This window comes from Vigna umbellata, chromosome 1, assembly GCF_029865625.1.
Source record: "Vigna umbellata cultivar VRB3 chromosome 1, Vumbellata_1.0, whole genome shotgun sequence".
Classification (NCBI taxonomy): Eukaryota; Viridiplantae; Streptophyta; class Magnoliopsida; order Fabales; family Fabaceae; genus Vigna; species Vigna umbellata.
The window spans coordinates 41,356,683-41,378,781 of NC_142165.1; the positions used below are offsets into that span (position 1 = coordinate 41,356,683).

At 44.8% G+C, this 22,099-nt stretch overlaps 3 protein-coding genes across 4 annotated transcripts; 2 read left to right on the plus strand and 1 right to left on the minus strand.

Annotated features, from left to right (window-relative positions):
• The first annotated feature begins 378 nt into the window (after positions 1 to 378).
• Positions 379 to 1,944, plus strand: LOC148205385 (putative 3-hydroxyisobutyrate dehydrogenase-like 1, mitochondrial). Its single transcript, XM_088103130.1, has one exon. It carries the CDS (start codon positions 433 to 435, stop codon positions 1,441 to 1,443), a length of 1,011 nt encoding a protein of 336 aa, XP_087959256.1. The 5' UTR covers positions 379 to 432; the 3' UTR covers positions 1,444 to 1,944.
• Positions 1,945 to 2,711: 767 nt separating this feature from the next.
• LOC148205386 (hexokinase-1-like) lies at positions 2,712 to 9,104 on the minus strand. 2 transcript variants are annotated; one of them, XM_088103129.1, is made up of 10 exons: positions 8,674 to 9,104; positions 7,816 to 7,966; positions 7,556 to 7,738; positions 6,992 to 7,066; positions 6,644 to 6,799; positions 6,428 to 6,523; positions 6,224 to 6,354; positions 3,681 to 3,762; positions 3,103 to 3,467; positions 2,712 to 3,024 (listed from the first exon to the last, which is right to left on the minus strand). In XM_088103129.1, exons 1-9 carry the CDS (start codon positions 8,943 to 8,945, stop codon positions 3,120 to 3,122), a joined length of 1,494 nt encoding a protein of 497 aa, XP_087959255.1. In that variant the 5' UTR covers positions 8,946 to 9,104; the 3' UTR covers positions 2,712 to 3,024; positions 3,103 to 3,119. The 2 variants fall into 2 exon arrangements, with proteins under 2 accessions (XP_087959255.1, XP_087959254.1); XM_088103128.1 differs by having other exon boundaries at positions 2,712 to 3,467; positions 8,674 to 9,103.
• A 1,961-nt stretch (positions 9,105 to 11,065) lies between these two features.
• On the plus strand, positions 11,066 to 16,938 carry LOC148205387 (uncharacterized). The gene is made up of 2 exons (XM_088104422.1): positions 11,066 to 11,332; positions 11,536 to 16,938. Exons 1-2 carry the CDS (start codon positions 11,066 to 11,068, stop codon positions 16,936 to 16,938), a joined length of 5,670 nt encoding a protein of 1,889 aa, XP_087960548.1.
• The last annotated feature ends 5,161 nt before the right edge of the window (positions 16,939 to 22,099 follow it).

Consider the following 22,099-nt stretch of genomic DNA (forward strand, 5'->3'; position numbering starts at 1 on the left):
AATTTTACAATTTACAGAAACAAAACATTGAAATTAAATTAAATATATCCAATAATATTTAATCTGGTTGATCCAAAATTTAACCATAATGTATAAATAAATAGTTTATTTTATTTTTTGGAAAAATATTATTTGAACTTTAGATAACATCACTTTTTTATATTCGATTTTTTTTTTCTTAGCTCCTTAATAAGGATAGAAATCAATAAAATTAGTATTTTCTTAGCTCCTACAAACATTGAAAAAAAAATCAAGAATTTGCAACTGTAATTACAAATAATACTTTTTTCACTTGGTGAGTCAAACTCGAACCGAGTTCGCCTTTAATTGAAGAATAAAATAAATAAAAAAAATTCTCTAAGGTTAACCACATAACAGGATAATCGGACGCGAAAAATTACCGATATATATGTGGCTGGCAAAAGAAGAGACATGCCGCTCACCTCTCCCCTGCTAAATCTCCGCTCCCTCCACTGTCGTATCCGCCACTGCTACTCCTCCACCGTCCGAAACTTCATGGCCGCCGCCGAGCCCATAAGCCCATCAAACACTCGTGTGGGCTGGATCGGCACTGGCGTCATGGGCCAGTCCATGTGCGCCCACCTCATCCGGGCCGGCTACACTCTCACCGTCTTCAACCGCACTGCTTCCAAGGCCCAACCTCTCGTCGACCTCGGGGCCCACTTCGCTGCTTCCCCCAACGCCGTCGCCTCCCGCTCCGATGTCGTATTCTCCATCGTCGGCTACCCCTCCGACGTGCGATCCGTCCTCCTCCACCCAACCTCCGGTGCGCTCGCCGCCCTCCGCCCCGGCGGTGTCCTAGTTGACATGACCACCTCGGAGCCCTCCCTCGCCGCCGAAATTGCGGAGGCAGCCGCGGGCAAAGGCTGTCACTCCGTCGACGCCCCCGTCTCCGGCGGCGACCGAGGCGCGAAGAACGGAACCCTAGCGATTTTCGCCGGCGGGGAGGAATCGACAGTGAAGAATCTGGAACCCTTGTTTTCAGTGATGGGGAAAGTGAACTACATGGGAGGGAGTGGGAAGGGGCAATTCGCGAAATTGGCGAATCAGGTGACGATAGCGTCGACGATGGTGGGGCTGGTGGAGGGAATGGTGTACGCGCACAAGGCGGGGTTGGATGTAGGGTTGTACCTGGAGGCGATTTCCACCGGCGCGGCCGGTTCGAAGTCGCTGGACTTGTACGGAAAGAGGATCTTAAAGAGGGATTTTGAAGCGGGGTTTTTCGTGAACCACTTTGTTAAAGATTTGGGGATTTGTCTGAAGGAATGTCAGAACATGGGGATTGCTTTGCCTGGTTTGGCTCTTGCTCAACAGCTTTATTTGTCGCTTAAGGCTCATGGTGAAGGATATTTGGGTACTCAGGCTCTGATTTTGGTACTCGAGCGACTCAACAATGTCTCTCTTCCTCCCTCCGATGCCTGAAATCTCAAAGCAACCATTCTCTCTCTCGTCTGTTACTATTTTACTTCTACTGCATTGCCCTCTCCACTCTGCTGTCTCACACAACGCTATGGCATAATAAAGTCTGGTGATTGAGTTTTACCCTTTTTCTCATTGGAGAATCCTTTGGTATCAATTGGGGGTTTAATGTTTCCTACCTCTTTATCTGAAGAGTTATAACATTGTTGTATCATTTAGTTATGAACAAATTATCCTATTTTCAATGAAGTTTTCACATCATGGAAGTGTAGCTTCCAGAATGCATAGAAGGAGGCTGATAGCAATTTGGGGTGGCGGCAATGGCAATTCGCTTTATTTCAGGTTTCCTAGTCGATGGGTTAAAAAACAACACCGATTAAGAGGTTGTAGTTGGCCACGCAAAAACCAAGGTTGATGTTTGCTGTAGTGTAGGTTTTATACTTTTTGTTTTTGCTGTGATGTTTGGATTGGACTTGGACCTATGAATGTTGTTTACTTGTGAAAGCCTTCTCTCTATCTATTCTCAAGTTATGCTCCGTTAAACCACGCCAAAATCTTTAAACGTCAATTTCCACTCAATTTTCCTTTGATATACAGTGCTGTTTGCTGGATCCAACCCATATTCGTAGTGAAAAGATTGACAACAATTTACTCTCCTCAACGAAAGGAAAATGTTGATAAGGACAGCTAGGTAGACTGGCTTATGTTGCATCATAGTAAAAATGTTCGATTAGAATACAGAAAGATGACAAACCAAAATCGGCCACCCAAAGCATTTGTCTTGATTTCATTATTGGAGTTAAATTAAAACAAGCAATAATATCGTTAGTTGATTTTTATAGAAGACAGACGCGTTTGCTCTTACCGTTACCGATTTGTCAGATGCATCTTTAATAATGAAACTACTGCTTCGTGATGAGTCATATTTTTTCTCTACTCAACAACCCTTTCAGAAAGAGATTTTGGTTTCAATGAGTTGAAACTCTTTTACTCTTTTAGCTCACCTCACTTCACTAGTCTACAAAACGCGTTAAAACTTGCGGTTGCATGTTTTGCACTAAAATACCACAGATCCAAAACCTTTCTCTTGTGCCTTGTTACTTTCTTGCGGACAAGAGAACAGCACAAGACATTTCGCCAAATCTAAGCTCTCTGATATTTATGAATTTTCACAAAAGATATGATAAAAACATGTTTACTTTTCTCATGAACAAGAAAAAGAAAAAAACAAATCCAAGATTTGCTACAACAATAACAGCAACAACTCCTGATAACTCAGAAAAACAAATATCACCGACAAAAAAATTGAAAAACTTAGCGTGTTTCATACAAGATAATGAAATACTACAACAATAACAGCAACAACTCCTGATAACTCAGAAAAGGTTTGAATAAAAAAGCACTTAGGCTTCTCAGTGCATTAAGTTCTGATTTATTCCGGTTGGCTACATCCGCAAAAGGTGACTAGTCACTCATGATAAAGTTTATATCTTTGATATTATTCCTTAACGAAGGAGAAACAAACCCCGAACCAAAATAATGAATGCCCCAGTAAGAAGAGAGATCCCTCCCGGTGGACATGATCTGCAAGACCAATAACCAAGGCATCATTGCTTCAATGTGTTGATCTATTACCTAAGAAAAAAATGAAACTAGTATTACATTCCCTCGGCAATAATTTAAGACTCCTCCACTCCCAAATATTGGGAGTGAGAAGCTGCTAGAAGGGCTGCACCAATGCCGGAGCCATCATTAGCGTGCTCAATGACAATGGTCTCAGCAGCCTCCTCTCCCAGCAATTCATTCAGTGTACTCTCCAGGCATTCTCTGAATTTAGTGTAGTGTTCATACAATCCTCCATCCAATGCTATCACTGACTTTTGCTTCTCCCCAACCTTAACTGTGTCTCTTCCTAGTTTCTTGAGGATGCCCAAAATACCAGCAGCAGCAAGGCGGGCCCCGCGAGTAGCAACAATGTCACATAGTTCCACAACAATCTTCCTCATTTTTAGGGAAGTGTTCGAGATCTGACAAAATGAGGAGCATTAGAAGCACCAACTTTTATTGCCCTAAACATAATCAGAATGCTATTTACTTTAAAAGACATGTCACAAAGAATAGGTGTAGTTTATCTTATCGTCATAATTTCTGTCCCCCCCACATCCAATTCAAGAAAAAACAATTTATAGAATGGTGAGACATGATAGCAATATTTCAAAATCTTAGAAGAGCATGCATACCTCTAATGTATCCTTTAATTTGTTTCCAACCACTTTCAGATCAGGAGTAGTGTCGTGGTGCATGGCTGCCATGTCAGGTGTCCTAATAAAAATGATGTTAAAACTCTGAATATATGTTGCAATGAAGGGTTATGCAATTCAACAAGGGCACGGGTAGCATAAACAGTGTACACTGTGGAATAACAGCTAAAATGAGAATTGAATACAATTTATTAAGATTGATTGGTATAAGCACAGAAAAAAAAAACAGCTGAAAATGAAAAGGCTAAAACTTTCGTCACACTCCAGTCTTAGCCAAAACTTTCGCCACATTTTCGGATGAAAATGTAATCCCAATAATGCCACAAAATAATTTCTTAGTTGTCCTTCTATCTTAAGCTTATACATAGAGAATAATATTATCATTTCCCTATTTACACCGCCTAAAAAAATGGTAATAAATCTTTCCCCACCACGTTCATCTTTTCTCTTATCCCTGTATCTCCTACCAACCCACCAAGCAAACCCCAAAAGAGGCAATGACAACCCAATCTTGTATTGCAGCATTCTTGTCTTGATTTACAAGTTCCAAAAAAAATTGATGCACAAGTTAGTTCATGTGACGACCTTGGTCATCAATTAACAACAGAGCAAATATCAAGCAATCTTGAGAAATAAGATTTAAATAGAAAAGGGGGGAACAACACTTTGTCAAAAATTAAATACATGATGATACTGAAGTGGTCCACATAAAAAGTCTAAACAGAGCATGCATCTTAATTTTCTCAGGTTTCTGTGTAATTCATGAAATTAAACAACTAGGCTAAGCATCAGAATCATTACTGGCACGTAAATATGCAGTAAAAGAATACTCCATATGAAGGTCATGGACCAATATTGACAGGTATCATCCAAGACAAAAAAAAAACGACTGTTTGGTGGCAGTAACCATTTCCAGACAGTGGCGCTAAGTAGCCAGACCCTAAAACCGATGTGGCTGGATAGCACATAATGGAATGACCACAATTTTGAAGGTATGATTATCAGTTATATAATTTATACTAGTCATGTATCAATCCTTAAACATTTAAAAATACATACCAAAAATTAAGTTGTAAAAAATTGTAGTTTTAAGCTAAACACACGAGTCAATGGCACCGAAAGTCAAAGAACAAAAAAAAAGAGACAAAACTCATTACAACTAAGGGATAGATTGGTGATCGTGGTAAGGAAGATATCATATCTTAATCCATTGTTTTGTGAACCAATTGGATATGATCAGACAACCTTATCACCTAATCCTATCCTATCTTTTTCACCAGTTAAATTTTATCCTGTGATTCTATGTTGGAAGCTAACAGGATAAGATTAAAATATTTTCCACTTAAGTTCTCTCCGTCCATCTGTCCCCGTACTGTGTTTCTTTTGCACTCTCACTGCATCACTTGTTCTCCTTTTTATCAGTGGCAGCTCACGAATCAAGTTATCATCACATCCACATTCTCCATGTTATTTTAAAATGGGAATGAATTTTTTTAAGCATATAAAATATGTACATTACGTGTTACACTCTTTTAGTTAAAATTATTTTGCTACTTTACATAATTTATTTACAATTTAAAATTTAATTGAGTTCAATACAAGATTTAGAAATAATAGCTCTAAAATTCAATGCATCCATATTAAAATTAGATATTTATAGATTTAAATAACTTTATTAAAATTAGGTAATTATTTTGTTACGTTTTTTATTATTTAAACAATAGAAAATTTGACAAAACTATATCAAAGTTAACTTACAAAAAGTGATATGCAATTGTGTCACAAGGGTAATTTTGCCATTTACTATGACTTGCATCACATGCCATTATTTGGTCCATCTCAAAACACATGATAGAATAATATAATACTATTTAGTTGTTATTCTGTGTCTACCAAAGACAGGATAGGACAAGAGCTTACTGAATTCATATCATGGTGTCTTTGGAAAAGCTTATTTAGAACTTTAGGTTTATCTTATGACATAAGCACTTATGAAAGTGTTTGGAAGAGCAGATGAAAATGGTTTATGGTTTGTCCATAAGCTAATTTTCACACACTCTTATCCTATCATTCCATATCTTATCATGTTAACCAAACAGACCTAAGAAGACCAGGGAAAAGAAGGGACAGAGCAGTGAAATGAAGGACCTATGTTGGTCTGTTATACAGAACATAGAGAGCTCCATAGTAGAGTACAGAGCAGAAGAAAAGAACAAGATAAGGGTTCACTGGAAAGTTGGAAACAACACCAGAACTGACAAGTGCAGCGGATTTGCCAGAAACAGAGCTGCACTTTACCAGCACTGCTGTTTGATCTCATGTTCATTTTGAACTTCTAGTGACAGAAAAAATGGTGGGTCTTTCTGTATCTCTGCCTCTCTCTCTATCAAAAATAGAGAGAGACGATGATTCCTATTCACAGTCATGACTCCCACACCACAAAAATGCCAAATAGCAGCCGCTGGCCACTTCTACACCAGTGCAGTATTAACAACTACGTTTGCCAGTATGAATTAGCATACCTAAGTATGAAAGGAACTTTCAATTTGGGTGGAACAGTATCTCCAAAAAAGTCAGCTTCTTCAGCCATCTTCAACAAAACTCTCCTAATAATCTCCCCCAAATACATGCCCGAAATCAATTTCTCAAAAATCTGTAAGCAACAGTGGAATAATGTTAGAGTTGCATTAGTTAATTAAATAATGGATACTATAGATGATTATTACCTGTTCTCCAGGGTTTAAACTCTCAGCATCAAGAGCCAGATCATATTCTGTTAGAAAAAGATTTGATCGGAAATTACCCCACTCCATGTTTATAACCTATAACATTTAGAAATAATCAGAGCATGCTTCGTCACCATATAGTAACACCAGATAGCAACACGGTAAAGATAACTCTTTCACAAGAAATTAAATCTCACACATTCATAACCTACATACCATATCTCCAGATTTTGGTATAAGGCCGTGCCATTTTGGAATAGCATGTGCACGTTCTACATATGCTGCATTTGTCCCAGTACCAAGAATCACAGCAGCAATTACATCCTGATTGTAGAATCTGCCTCCAGCTAATGTTCCAATGGTATCATTAACCTACATCAAATCAGCAAGTTAAGTTTCATTTCCAGTTTATATATTAAACCACCAAGAATGACTTAAAATAAAATAAAACTGACATAATAAAATCTTGTAACTCAAAAAACTCAGTCAGACACATTGGAAATCGTCATACTCAGATCATAGCCATAAAATATAAATAAAAAAAGAGAGAACAGTGAGACTGACTAGAGCAGCAATTCGCATATCCAGCCCAATTTTTTCCATGGACTTGGTTAGCTCTCCCACTACATCTTCACCAACCTACAAACGAACAATGAAGGAGTATCCATGCTCAGCAAGAGATCAGAGAAACAACAAGAAATTCACTCTATAAAAAAAATGAAAGATCCTATGGCTAAGATGCAGTTTTGAATTATAATGAGGCAAATAATGATTGTACTATTGCAATATCTGGAGACTTGCAAAACTTTATACAAGAGAGAGTGACTCGTTCAAATTTCTGGACTATCCGTCACAGTGTAATTAAGATGAGTGACCGGAAGAAAATAGTGTCTGCACAAGTAAATTGAATATCGAAAAATGCTAACAATAGGCTTTATAACACACTCTCCAGTATTGGTTGAATTTATGGGATCAAAAAACTTTGTGGCTCTCATTTCAAATATAGTTAATCAGCTTCATTTGTGATTCTGTACTTTCTCGTATATTTTAACCAATAGTAGGTGTAAAAAAGTGTGTGCTAGGACTGCTAGCACTCCTCTTGAATAACAGGAAGGCAACAAGAATTACCGTATCTTCAATATTAAAACCTTTAGTCCACTTAATTAGAGTCCCAGATGAAATTGATGTTTGCCTCACTGGGAATGAGAATGTAAAACCCAGTTCTCTTTGTCTGCCGGGTGGAGGATGAAAACCTTCTGGTTCTGAAGCAACAAACTTGGCAAGAGCTGCTGCTATAAAATCAAATAATGCCTGTAACAACATAATGAATATGTATCAAAGTGTAACAACGCTTAATAGTCTGATAGATTTTCCCATAACACGCTTACCTCCGAAGTACCAGTCATCAAATGTGGAGGAATTGAAACTTCTGCAAACTCTTGGCCAATAACACCTTTGTCTTTCCCACCCAAATGTACACGAAGGACACGGAAGTTTGTGCCACCAAGATCCAGTGCATAATAGAGTCCTTTCTCATCCCTGTATGTAATGGATGTGGTGATCAATGAACTAACACAGAAGAAATCTTTAAGAATAACTAGTTCGTATTTCTCTCTCGGCATCTTGACTGCAGGGTCTTCAAACCACAATATAAACAATCAAACGCTTTAGTGATAAACCGTTATAATCCAGAGGGTCACAGAACCATGAATGATATGTTAGTAAACACCTCCAATTTAATCACGTAATGAACTGCTAAAAAGCAGTATAATTCTGAACCTGTGACATTCGAGTTTCAAAAACCCCGGATTTACAACAAACAAAAAAGCTCTAATCTTTATTCTTAACATTCCAATACCACAATAAGTTCGTAATTGAGATAATGCATAAAATGAAGTGAACTACTTCACCACTGATCCAAATTTGTCAGTTCACGGTATCAGAATTCAGAAAGTAAAATAAACAGCACGCATAACAAAACAAAAAAAAAGGAAAAGGAGAAACATTGATTAGCCAAAAATCCATTAAAAAAGTCAAATAAAACAACAAGATCAACATTCCAGAGAGCAGGACAAATAGACAGTCAACAAAAACCGGACATCCTGATCCTCAAGTGTCTGAAACTCTTTTTACTACAAACTTTATTTAAAAAAATATAGACAAAAAAAAATCCTATATTTTATAAATATTAGTATTGAAAAGCTAACAGATGTGAAAAGGGAAAAGAGATGGATAAATCTACGAACCCAGTAGGGAGATTGTCGACGAAACTGATCAACATGTTAAGCTTGCTACCACCTTCAGATGCGAGACCTGCGTGCATCTCCACATCCATGGCATCAGCCACTTGTTTGAGCTTGGCAAGTGGGGTCCCACTCTTTTCCTCAAACTCTTTCAGTATGGCCATGGCTCGACTCCACTTGCGGGAACTAATCATGCGGTGGCGCACCACCAGCGCCGCCGCGGCACAAACGGCCGCGGCACAGACAACAGCAGCTCCCACCGCGACCTTGCCCATGACAGCAGTGGAACAAGCCGAATCCCGTAAAGTCCGAAACTTTGTCCTCTGAAGAATGAAACCCAGATTAGATTTTAGTGGGGAAGTGAGAGATTGTTGTTATTGGTGCACATTGTGGGAAAGTGACAGTGGCGTGGCCTTGGGGGTTAGGAAAGAGAGGTGAAATGAAATCAGACAGACACACAACACATACATATACATCAAATAGTGTTAAACACAGTAAAAAAATTTGAAATTTAGTAAAATTATGTAGATATCTCGCTTCAAATAATTAATTTCATTAGGGTTGAGTTGAGATGCCCGATCTGATCTCAATCTTACAAATTTAATGTAAAACTTCACTTTCTTGGTAAAAAAACAAAATAGAAAGTTGATTAGTTAATTTTAGTAATTTCCGGATAAAAAGATTTAAAAAAAAATTGGTTTAATTTTTTTATTTCTATAAATTGAATAACTAAGCTCCTTTCCTTTGTTGGAGCTTACCCAGTGATAGATTCAAAAATTCTCTATTATTTAGTAGAGGACAAATGTATAAATTTAAGAAGTAAAAAGAATAAAAAGGTAAATATATTTACTTGTAAACTAAAAACAATGAGGGGGTACAAGTGTCCATCCTTATTTAATAGGTTCACCGCTGAGCTTACATAGGGATAAAAAAATGAAATATGACTATTGAATTTCACCATAAATGTATAAAGAATGAAAACATTTGGCTTGTATTTTTTTCATCTTAAAAGTTCATTTATTATAAATTATAAATAATGACAAAGAGGGACAATGTTTCCTTAGAGAGTGTTATTAATTCAAAGATTTTTGTTTTCACTAATTACAAATCAGCACATTATTGGCAATTTGATAAGGTTGAAAGAACGATAGAAGGATAGGTTTATATTAAGTTTTAGTTTGATTAAGAGTGTGGAAAGGGAAGGTTGGTATTTGCATAGAAAAAGGGTGATGAGTGGTGGTATGAATAAGTAAATATGTCAAAAGAAAAGAAGGCAGTGACAGATAAGAGACACTTTTGTGCATGTGTCCTAACAAATGTGTAAATAAATAAAAAATAAATAAATTATATATATACATATATATTATTTTAAAATTTTCAATTACAAATCTTATATGTATTATTTTATTTTTTTTACTTTCTCCTAATATCCACTTTGCTTGTGAACATAATTACTATGACTTACATTCAGGAGCAATCTTACATGGAGTGAGGAAAGTTGTGTTCCCTGTTTTTTTTTTTAAGTTACTTATATATTAAGTTTTTTTTATATAGATATTGATCATTCACGTATTTTTAATTATTAATCAATATGGTACAAGTCAATTAAAAACAAATATAAGATAAATGATAGTATTAGACTGAGATAAAATTGCTACAAGAAGTTAAAGGCGTTAAAATATATAAGATAAACATACAAATAACTAATTCCATAAGATAAAGAGATTAAAATAAATCAAATCACAATGGATAAGGGGTTTGAATATAAGATATATTAGGTCTATAAGATCAATGTATTAGAATACAATATATATATATATATATATATATTTGAATATAAATATAAAATAAATATAAATAGATAGAGATATTAATATAAAATATAAATTGAGTTTAAAGATATAAATATATAAGCTACTAATTTTAAAGACGAAGATATTATACTATAAAATAAAACATAAAAAATTAAGAGATCTAAAAACCTAAAAAATAAATAAGTAGTGTTTTATAATTTTATAAACGGAGTTTATATATTTTATTATTAAAAATTCAGAATTTATAAATATAAAAATTGTTTAGTTAAGTTTTATGTTACAAATTTATATTTTTTTAACTATTTCATTTCTTTTTTTGAATTTTTTCTAAGTGTTTGGTCTACCTGTTCATTTCTTTTAAGATCATTTAACTTCATAGATATTTTGGTTCAACAATTATAATTGTTCAGAATTTTTTTTAGATAAATTCATTTTTACTTCTTATTTTAAGTCATTTTTTAAAATTTATATATATATATATATATATATATATATATATATATATATTGTATCTGCAAGGGCCGAACGCCGTACGGAAGGATCCACGTGGGCGGACGCCCAAGCTAATTGGGCGGATCTCCATGCGGACGAGGCGGACGCCCATATCATATGGGCGGACACGACGAGCAAAACCGGACGCCGTACGGAAGCGCCCACATGGGCGGATCCCGCATGGGCGGACCTTCGCGGACACGGCCAAGCGAAACCGGACGCCGTACCAAAGAGCCCGCATGGGCGGACCCACATGGGCGGATCTCCGTGCGCGCGAGGCAGACGCCCATTTCACATGGGCGGACGTCCACGCCCGCCAAAACACTAATCAACATGACTTAAGGAAAAGTAGCCTGGTTTAAAGGTAAGTAGAAATTAGAAGCTATTGGGCCGTTTTGGGCCGTGATTAACTTTTCACTAATCCCAAGCCCATAGCGAAAACTATAAATACAGGTCCACGGTGAGTGGTAGATAAGTTACATTGAATGCACATTTATTGCTACTACTGAAAATAGCCACTGCTCTGAAACTGACTTTGGCATCGGAGAATCTTTTGTAGGTCTCCACCCCTCCGGATCAAGAGGAGAACCAGAGCGCCAGGAGAGGATCCGCCCAGGAGACAAGACTACGGGAGGACTTGAAAGACTTGGAACCCCACAGCCCTACACATCCGAAACATTTGGCGCCCACCGTGGGGCCGTGTGATTTAAAAAACCCAATGGTGACCACGAGAAATATGAGCTTAGACGATCCCGCTGAGATGATGCGCGTGCTACAGCAAAAAATGGACGAGATGCAGCAACGTCATGAAGAAGAGATGGCGGCCGTGAAGGCCGACTGCGAAGCCCGGATAGCTCGGGAGATCGGGCGGATGAACGGGGAAGAACGAACGAAGGATAAAGGAAAGGGGGTGGAAGGAGAACGCCCGCCCCCGGGTACCGAGAGCGATAGGACGTGGAGGCCTTCCGGATCGGAGGCAGCGGAAAGCAAGGCAAAGTCGGTGCACGCGGAAAGCGCTGCCGAAGACGGGCGGATGGTTATCAAGCCGGAGCCTTCATCCACCCTATTGCTCCCATTTACCCAGAACATAATGAATGTCCAAATCTCGGAGCAATTCATGGCTCCGCAGTTCAAAATGTATAACGGAACGACGGACCCCGCGTCCCACATCCAGACATTCTCAAACGCGATGGCGTTCCGAACAGGCAATGACGCCATTTGGTGCCGAGCATTCTCACTCTCGTTGGAAGATGAGGCACTAGAATGGTTCAACACCCTCCCCTCTAATTCAATAGAAAATTTTGCCGGATTGAAACAGCTGTTCGTCAAACAATTTGCGGCCAGCAGCACTCAAGATCTGACCGTATTCGAATTAATGACCCTCAAGCAGGAGAAGGACGAGACCTTGCGGACGTTCATGGACAGGTATCAGAAGACCGTCCGGCGAGTGAAAAGCCTGACGCCGGAGCTCGCCCTTCACTACATCCTGCCGGCTCTTAAGCCGGGGCCGTTCAAAGATAGTGTCTGCAGGCGAGCACCCAAAACAATGGAGGAGTTGAGGGAAAGAGCAGCCGATGAAATAAGGGTGGAGGAGATGAAGCTCTCCTATAAAAAAGAAAATCAAGAAGCCAGGGGAGAGAGGACGGACGGTAATAAGCCCGCCAATTCTACGGGAAAAACGTTCGGCCTTAGGCCCCGGGAGCAGAAGAAAGGACCTCGCTTCCAACAATATACGCCCTTGAACGCCTCAAGGGAGAAAATTCTCCGAGAGGCCCTAAGTGCAGAACTGATAGTGGAGCATGAGGGACTCCCAACTTTGAAGGGCGCTGACCGGAGCAAACATTGCTCCTACCACAAAAACATGGGTCACAGCACTGAAGAATGCCGGACCCTCAAGGACAAAATAGAAGAACTCGTCCGGGCGGGAAAACTTAAGAAGTACGTCCGAGACGAGCGCCCGTCGCAGTCAACCGAACGGCCCGCCCAGAGACCGGCCTACCGAAAGGATAAGCCGCGGGATCCCCGAGCGGAACGACCCCGCTCCCAAAGGCGCCCGAGCCGAAGTCGAAGCCGCAGCCGGGAACGCCCCTTGAGAGGACACATTAACACCATTTCCGGGGGATTCGCGGGAGGAGGATCATCTTCTTCCGCCCGTAAACGCCACGTTCGGGCCCTCCAATCCGTCCATCTGGTTGACAAGCCGCGTCGCTCCATGCCGCCCATTACCTTCTCGGACGAGGACTTTCACGCCCCTGATCCCGACCAGGACGACCCAATGGTCATAACGGCGGAGATAGCACGGTATGGGATAAGCAAAGTTCTGGTTGACCAAGGAAGTTCGGTCAACATCCTTTATTGGAAGACCTTCCTGCAAATGGATATCTCCGAAGATCTGATTGTCCCCTACGATGGGCAGATAGTAGGGTTTGCAGGAGAAAGAGTTGACACAAGGGGATATGTGGAGTTGAGGACGAGGTTGGGTACCGGACGATCTAGCGAGGAGAAGAGGGTCCGGTATCTGCTGGTAGAGGCGAGCACCTCATATAACGTGCTGCTCGGAAGGCCGTGCTTAAACGCTTTTGGAGCGATCGTCTCTACCCCCCACCTCACAATGAAATACCCCTCCGAGAAGGGAACTATTTGTACAGTCCGGGCGGACCAGAAGACGGCGCGAGAATGTTACGCGGCAGGGTTGAAGTTGCACGTCCGTCCCGGAAAAAGACGGGCGGCCGGCTCGGAGGTGGCCATGGCCGACCTTGATCCTAGGACGAATACCGAGGACCGGTTGGAACCTATGGGAGAAACCCAACCTATCCTGATAGGAAAGGAACCTGCCCAAACCACTCTCATCGCCAGGGAGCTGAACCCCGAAATGGAAAAGGAGTTGAGAGCACTCTTGTGGAGGAACCGTGATCTATTTGCGTGGACGGCAGCGGATATGCCAGGCATTCATCCGGCGGTGATGTGCCACAAGCTCTCGCTTTTCCAGAATGCACGACCTATAGCCCAGAAAAAACGAAGAATGGGCGAGGAGAAGCGCAAGGCGGTCGAAGAGGAGGTAGAGAAGTTGAAGAGAGCCGGATTCGTCCGGGCTGTCACCTACACCACATGGCTAGCTAACGTGGTCATGGTGAAGAAGGCTAGCGGGAAGTGGCGCATGTGTACCGACTACACGGATCTGAACAAGGCCTGCCCAAAGGATTCGCACCCCCTACCCAGCATAGACGCCCTGGTGGACGGCGCCTCCGGACACCGAGTGCTGAGTTTCCTGGATGCATATTCCGGGTATAATCAGATACCCATGTACGGACCAGACATCGAGAAGACAGCATTCATCACAGAGAAGGCTAACTTCTGCTATGAGGTTATGCCGTTCGGTCTGAAGAATGCGGGGGCGGCATACCAGCGCCTAATGGATCGAATCTTCCGGGACCAGATAGGCCGGTGCATGGACGTATATGTGGACGACATGGTGGTCCGATCGGCAGATGGAGAGGGACACATCCAAGACCTTGAGGAGGTTTTTCGCCAAGTAAGGAAATTCGGCATGCGCTTAAACCCCGCAAAGTGCACGTTCGGGGTAGCCGCCGGAAAGTTCTTGGGTTTTATGCTGACATCAAGGGGGATTGAGGCTAACCCAGACAAGTGTGACGCGGTACTGAAAATGCAGAGTCCGGCCACCCTTAAGGAAGTCCAGAGACTGGTCGGGCGCCTCACTGCCTTGTCCCGATTTATCCCCAAGCTAGCAGAGCGGATGAGGCCGGTCCTGCGTAAGCTGAAGAAAGGGGCCGGCCCGTCATGGGACGACGAGTGCGAGCGAGCGTTCCAAGACGTCAAAGCCATCCTAAGTAACCCACCGGTCATGAACCGCCCGGTTCCGGATGGGGATTTGCATATCTTCTTGGGAGTATCTGAAACGGCCGTCAGCGCCGTATTGATGCAAGAACGGCCTCAAGCGAGATTAATTTACTTCGTGAGTCGAACGCTCCTAGATGCAGAAACCCGGTATCAGCGGGTAGAGAAGGTGGCCTTGGCTTTATTGCACGCATCCCGAAGGCTTCGCCCTTACTTTCAAAGTTATCAAGTGATAGTCCGGACGGACTTCCCAATCTCCAAAATCCTCAGAAAGCCGGACCTAGCTGGACGGATGGTGGCATGGGCAGTAGAGCTCTCAGAGTTCGGCTTGCGCTATGAACCAAGGGGATCGGTTAAAGGCCAACATTTGGCAGATTTCGCGGCCGAATTACCCCCATCCGGCCTAGAAGACTGGAATCTGTACGTGGACGGAGCATCCGGGCGTTCGATAAGCGGGGCCGGCATCGTTCTTGAGGGCCCCAACGGATTCTTACTGGAGCATTCCTTGATATTCAAATTCAAAGTATCCAACAACCAGGCCGAGTATGAGGCCCTCATAGCCGGCCTCGAGTTGGCAAAAGACATGGGGGCGCGGAGGATAACCTGCCGGACGGACTCTGAGTTGGTGGTAGGCCAAATGAACGGCAACTTCCAAGTCAGAGAGGAGCGCCTTTTACGATACTACCAACGAGCGGCGGAACTCGCAAGGGCGTTCGACAAGGTTGACATACAGCACATTCCCAGAGAGCAAAACACGAGGGCGGACGTACTGTCTAAACTCAGTTCGGGAAAGGAAAAGGGACAGTTGACTACTGTCGTGCGGCAGGTTCTACTTCAGCCTTCGGTAGAATGCTCGGCGGTATCCGATGGAGGGCAGGACTGGCGTGCAGAAATCAGGGAGATCATGACCCGCCAGGACGAGGGGCGGACGGTAGGTCCGGGCGAAGCCAAGAAAATCGCCCGTTACCTTGTTGTGGGGGATGACTTATACCGAAGAGGATTCTCCTCCCCCCTCCTTAAGTGCTTGGGGAACGAAGAAGCACGCTATGTCATGGACGAGCTACACAACGGCGTTTGTGGTTTCCACACAGGCTGGAGAACGTTAAAAGCCCGGTTACTGAGAGCCGGATATTATTGGCCTACCATGGAGGCGGACACAAAAGCGTTCGTCCAGCGCTGCGTTCGCTGTCAGGAACATTCCAACAACACCCATCTTCCGCCACATGCCTTACGTTCTATATCCTCCCCATGGCCATTCGCCCAATGGGGGATGGACATCGTAGGACCATTCCCAGTAGGGCAAGCGCAGAGGAAGTTCCTCTTAGTGGCGGTGGATTACTTCACCAAGTGGGTAGAGGCCGAGCCCTTGGCGACCATCACGGCCGCCCAGGTCCAGAAATTCTGTTGGAAGTTGATATGTCGCTTCGGCCTCCCCCGATCCATCATCACAGACAACGGCCGGCAGTTTATAGATAAGAAACTCGCCGAATTCTTCAAAGGACTGGGAATCAAGCACATTACCAGCTCCGTGGAGCATCCCCAGACGAACGGTCAAGCCGAAGCAATGAACAAGACCATAGTTTCGGAACTCAAGCGGCGTTTGGGAGAAAGGAAGGGAGCGTGGGTGGACGAACTGCCCGAGGTCCTATGGGCCTACAGATGCACACCTCACGGAACCACAGGCGAAACCCCTTTCAACTTAACTTATGGTACTGATGCTATGTTGCCGGTTGAGCTGGGCGAACCATCCTTGAGGCGAGAAGTCGAGGACCTGAACCTCAACGACCAAGAGTTGAGAATCGAGTTGGACTCCCTGGACGAACGGCGCGATCGAGCGGCGCTGAGGGCCGAAGCATGCAAGCGCATGGTGGAAAGAAAATACAACTCCAAGGTCCGGCCAAGAAGCTTCCAGGAGGGGGACCTAGTATGGAGAAAGGCGGGAGACGCCCGCCGAAACTCAACTCATGGAAAGCTGGCCGCCAAGTGGGAAGGGCCGTTCCGAGTAATGGAGGCCCTGGGAAACGGAGCGTATAGGCTGGAGCGCATGGACGGACGTCCCATCCCTAACACTTGGAACGCCACACATCTAAAGTTTTATTTCAGTTAACTTCCACGGCTTGATGTAATGTACCCCCATGGTTAATGAATCAAGTTCTATTTTCTCCTATGAAACTCACTTTGTTTTGTAGACATCTAATTCAGAACGAGCGTTCCGAAGAGACGTCCGCCCTACCCAACTCCAAGCTGGCGAACGAGCGTTCCAAAGAGAACGACTCTCAGCTTGGTTGGGCGACGAGGTGAAGAGACGTCCGCCCTACCAAACTCCAAGCTGGCGAACGAACGTTCCAAAGAGAACGACTCTCAGCTTGGTTGGGCGACGAGGTGAAGAGACGTCCGCCCTACCAAACTCCAAGCTGGCGAACGAGCGTTCCAAAGAGAACGACTCTCAGCTTGGTTGGGCGACGAGGTGAAGAGACGTCCGCCCTACCAAACGCCAAGCTGGCGAACGAGCGTTCCAAAGAGAACGACTCTCAGCTTGGTTGGGCGACGTGGTGAAGAGACGTCCGCCCTACCAAACTCCAAGCTGGCGAACGAGCGTTCCAAAGAGAACGACTCTCAGCTTGGTTGGGCAACGAAGTGAAGAGACGTCCGCCCTACCAAACGCCAAGCTGGCGAACGAGCGTTCCAAAGAGAACGACTCTCAGCTTGGTTGGGCGACGTGGTGAAGAGACGTCCGCCCTACCAAACTCCAAGCTGGCGAACGAGCGTTCCAAAGAGAACGACTCTCAGCTTGGTTGGGCAACGAAGTGAAGAGACGTCCGCCCTACCAAACTCCAAGCTGGCGAACGAGCGTTCCAAAGAGAACGACTCTCAGCTTGGTTGGGCAGCGAAGTGAAGAGACGTCCGCCCTACCAAACTCCAAGCTGGCGAACGAGCGTTCCAAAGAGAACGACTCTCAGCTTGGTTGGGCAACGAAGTGAAGAGACGTCCGCCCTACCAAACCCAAGCTGGCGAACGAGCGTTCCAAAGAGAACGACTCTCAGCTTGGTTGGGCGACGAAGTGAGGATATGTCCGCCCTACCAAGCCCAAGTTGATGCAACAACGTTCCAAAGAGAACGACTCAGCTTGGTGGGGGGCGGGCCGCGAAGCGAGAGTTAAACATCTAAAAGCTAAACGTCGACATCCGCCCGGGAAAAGGGGGGCGTCATCCCACCCGGCCAGGCCGGTACTAAAGCAAGCTCTTTATAGGAATAAAAGGCACACAAAATATACGAAACAGGAAATAGCAACTGTGTATTAATCAATGACGCTAAAACGCGCCAATTTACAAAAGGACCGCCCGGCCAACTTCTGGACAATCCGAGATGTTGGGCGGATGGTCACGAGATACACCAAAAAATTAAAAGAAAAAGAATTCTAAACGTTTTTCCCGGATGCCGCCTCTACAGTTGGCCCGTCGTCTTCAACCACATTCAAATCCATAAGGACGCCGTCGAAAACGTCCTTCTCTATATCCACGCCCAAAGAAAACGGATCCTGGATGCCCGCCAGCAGAGTTACCTGACGAAGGGCTTTGTTGAACCCTTCCTCATGTTCAAACATAATGGTCGACTCCAGCTCGGCCACTTGCTCCTTGGCCTTAGTAACTTCAAGAGTGAGCTCCTCGTTGGTCTTAGCATGATCCGTTTCGACCTCTTTTAGGCGGGCTACCTCCGCCTTCAGCTGGCGACCTTCCTCCGTCAAGCGCTCCTGCTCGGCCTGGGCGGTTGCCAAACTTTCGGCGGCCTCCCTCTTGGCCTCCTCAAGATCGGCTTCTAACTGTTCGATCTTCTTATCGTATTCATCCTGATTAAGGACCATCTGCTCCAAGGTCAACTGAAGGGAGGCTGCATTCTTCTTCTCCTTGTCGAGCTCGGCCCGGACCTCCGCCACGCCAGGGCGGTCAGCAAACTTTCTTAGATACCAGGCCAGAGCGGATGTCCGGGTAGACATCTCTAGCATGGCGTTGGTTAGCTCCAGCTCGGACAACGGTTCAATAAGCGCCCGCTGAGAGGAGCTCATATGGAATTTTGCCCGGTCGCTCATGCTGAACTCCGGGCTGAAAACACCGCCGGGAATGGGGACGGCCAATACCCTCTCCCGCTCTTTCTCTTTGCCCTTGTCCTTACGGGCTTTCTTGGAAGCTGACCGAGACGAAGAGCCCTCTTTGTCTTGGCGTCCCTCAGCAGTAGGATCTTTTCTCTTTCGAGTAGGATCCGCGGAAGTCATGGCCGCCCCAGACGTTGGACCTACTTGGACGGCCGCCATCTCCGGTTGATGCTCCCGGATTCTAATCTTCACGCCTGGACCCCCGGCCTTACCAGTGGGGGGGACCCTTCCAGTCGGCGCGCCGGCAGCAGGAGGAGGGCGCGGCACTGAGGGAGCTCCGGTTGGTCGGGCCGTCGACGAGCTGGCACCGGACTTCTTCCTCACAGTCAGGAAGTTGGATTTGCGGGGGCCCGGAGTCGTCATTAGTTCTGCAAAAAACAAGGAAATTCAGAAAAATTAACGTCAGTATGCGAAAAACGAGCACACCTAATGTGACAAAGACCATACCGAACGCCTTTGGTCCACAATCCTCAAGACTAAGGCATTCAACCAGGTGACGGGCGGAGATCCGGCGAGGGAGGGTGTTAATGGTGCGCACGGCCTCTCGGTCGGGTGCCGTCAAATCCCCGATTCAAGTCGCCCGTATTCGTCGAGGGTCCCTCGTCCAATAGAATGGGAACAGCGGCCTCCCTTCACCATCAGAAAATTCACGGAGGCCGTCCTTGTCAACGATTATTTTAAAATAATGTTGCTTGAAATTTTTAAAGGAATCGGAGAAGGGGCGGAATAGGGTCCTGTCCCGCACCGAGTTAAAGGATACCCAACCGCCAGAAGAAGAAGGGCGGACCTCGAAATAGTGAAAGAAAACTGGGATGGTGGGAGTGACACCCACTGCTGAACACATCGCCACAAACGCCTGTACAGCCGCCCACGAATTGGGATGCAGCTGCGTCGGAGCCACATTAGCTTCCCGAAGAACGGCCGTTTGAAAATTAGTAAAGGGCACCCGGACGAAAAGATGGGTGAAGAAGGTCACGTACATGAAGAAGAAATCATAAGGACTAGACCGCCCATCATGAAAGACCCTTTCGTTCAACAAAGTCACCCCGGCACGAATTAACCTCGAATCCTCCATATCCCGTACGATATGGGTATGGCGGATCCGCCATTCCAAATCCTTGCTGTAAGCATAGCAAGAAGCATATCGGCTGGGAACGACGGGAGCCAACTCCGATATCACCGTCCCTTCACCATCCGGCTCGAAGGGTGACCCGACTATGCGAATACCGCCTTTTAACAAGAACAGAGGCACACCATTAAATATCCGGTCGTTCATCGAGACCGGTGACCCAGGGTCCCCTCCGGAAGACCCAACCGCCTCCTCCAAAAAACGAGAAGAAGCCGAACTTAGAGAATCGCCGCTGTCGCCCTGCGCCGACCCCTCCCGGACTCCGCCCGACGACCCAGAACCTGACTCAATGGACATAGATGCCATTTATTACCTGAGGGAAAAAGAATCTCGAACTCCTGAGTAAAGAAGATAAGTGAAAATGACCCCGTTTAAACACACTATTTATAGGGAAAAATTAGTAACCGTCAGATGCATCTCGGCCGTTTAGATTAGGTACAACCAACGCTCCAGATTTGGCGACGCTTCAGCTCCATTCAATGAGGACGCGCCACGTGTTTTCCCGCCTAAAATTCGAATTCAAAAGGCCCACTGGATAAAGCCCAATTACGGGTTCCCGACCCCCACGCGCCGTATTCGAAATCCTACGTTCACTACGTGTACTAGGACTTGGGGGGCTTGTGTACCAGAGAGTGTCGGGCGCCGTACAAGGGGCGCCGAAGTGCCAGGCGCCGTACGAAGGACGCCCGAAATATCGAGACGCCCGAAATGCCGAGCGCCGTACGAGGGGCGCCGAAACGCCCGAAATGCCGGGCGCCGTACGAGGGGCGCCGAAGTGCCAGGCGCCGTACTTACGACAATGCCTGTACGCAATCGTAAAAGGCACGCCGGAGGCTCATGCGTTGAAGAGCCGGCCCAAGATTGAACCTAGACCCGGTATAAACTCTCCTAACCCTCATGTAGCAGGGAGGAACACCTACCAACCGGGCCGAGCCTCTTTATAAGAAAAACTTTGAAGAACTCACAAGGAATCTTACCATCACAGAGCAGCCCGGCACAACAGCCACGGCATGAAATCTTGTCCGTTAGGTGACCTAAAGTCCTACGTTCACTACGTGCACTAGGACTTGGGGGGCTTGTGTATCTGCAAGGGCCGAACGCCGTACGGAAGGATCCACGTGGGCGGACGCCCAAGCTAATTGGGCGGATCTCCATGCGGACGAGGCGGACGCCCATATCATATGGGCGGACACGACGAGCAAAACCGGACGCCGTACGGAAGCGCCCACATGGGCGGATCCCGCATGGGCGGACCTTCGCGGACACGGCCAAGCGAAACCGGACGCCGTACCAAAGAGCCCGCATGGGCGGACCCACATGGGCGGATCTCCGTGCGCGCGAGGCAGACGCCCATTTCACATGGGCGGACGTCCACGCCCGCCAAAACACTAATCAACATGACTTAAGGAAAAGTAGCCTGGTTTAAAGGTAAGTAGAAATTAGAAGCTATTGGGCCGTTTTGGGCCGTGATTAACTTTTCACTAATCCCAAGCCCATAGCGAAAACTATAAATACAGGTCCACGGTGAGTGGTAGATAAGTTACATTGAATGCACATTTATTGCTACTACTGAAAATAGCCACTGCTCTGAAACTGACTTTGGCATCGGAGAATCTTTTGTAGGTCTCCACCCCTCCGGATCAAGAGGAGAACCAGAGCGCCAGGAGAGGATCCGCCCAGGAGACAAGACTACGGGAGGACTTGAAAGACTTGGAACCCCACAGCCCTACACATCCGAAACATATATATATATATATATATTTATATATATATATATATATATATATATATATATATATATATATATATATATATATATTTATATATATATATATTTTCTAGGACTATGTTTGTGGTTCAAAAGAACTAAATATTTGTTCTTTTATGATTGTTAGAGAATATTCAAACTATTAGTTTAAGTTTTCTATGTAAATCTATGTTATCATTTAAAAGTGAAAACTCTTAGTTTTGTTAGATGAAAAGACTTAT

Bases quoted from the DNA above. Each gene is read 5' to 3' on its own strand.
- LOC148205385 (XM_088103130.1), top strand. From the start codon at position 433: ATGCCGCTCACCTCTCCCCTGCTAAATCTCCGCTCCCTCCACTGTCGT.
- LOC148205386 (XM_088103129.1), bottom strand. From the start codon at position 8,945: ATGGGCAAGGTCGCGGTGGGAGCTGCTGTTGTCTGTGCCGCGGCCGTT. The intron at 7,067-7,555 runs GTAATTCTTGTT...GTTCGTTTGTAG, and splicing joins GTTTTAATATTGAAGATACG to GTTGGTGAAGATGTAGTGGG. The intron at 3,468-3,680 runs GTATGCATGCTC...TCATTTTGTCAG, and splicing joins AATTAAAGGATACATTAGAG to ATCTCGAACACTTCCCTAAA.
- LOC148205387 (XM_088104422.1), top strand. From the start codon at position 11,066: ATGCGGACGAGGCGGACGCCCATATCATATGGGCGGACACGACGAGCA. The intron at 11,333-11,535 runs GTTTAAAGGTAA...AATCTTTTGTAG, and splicing joins ACTTAAGGAAAAGTAGCCTG to GTCTCCACCCCTCCGGATCA.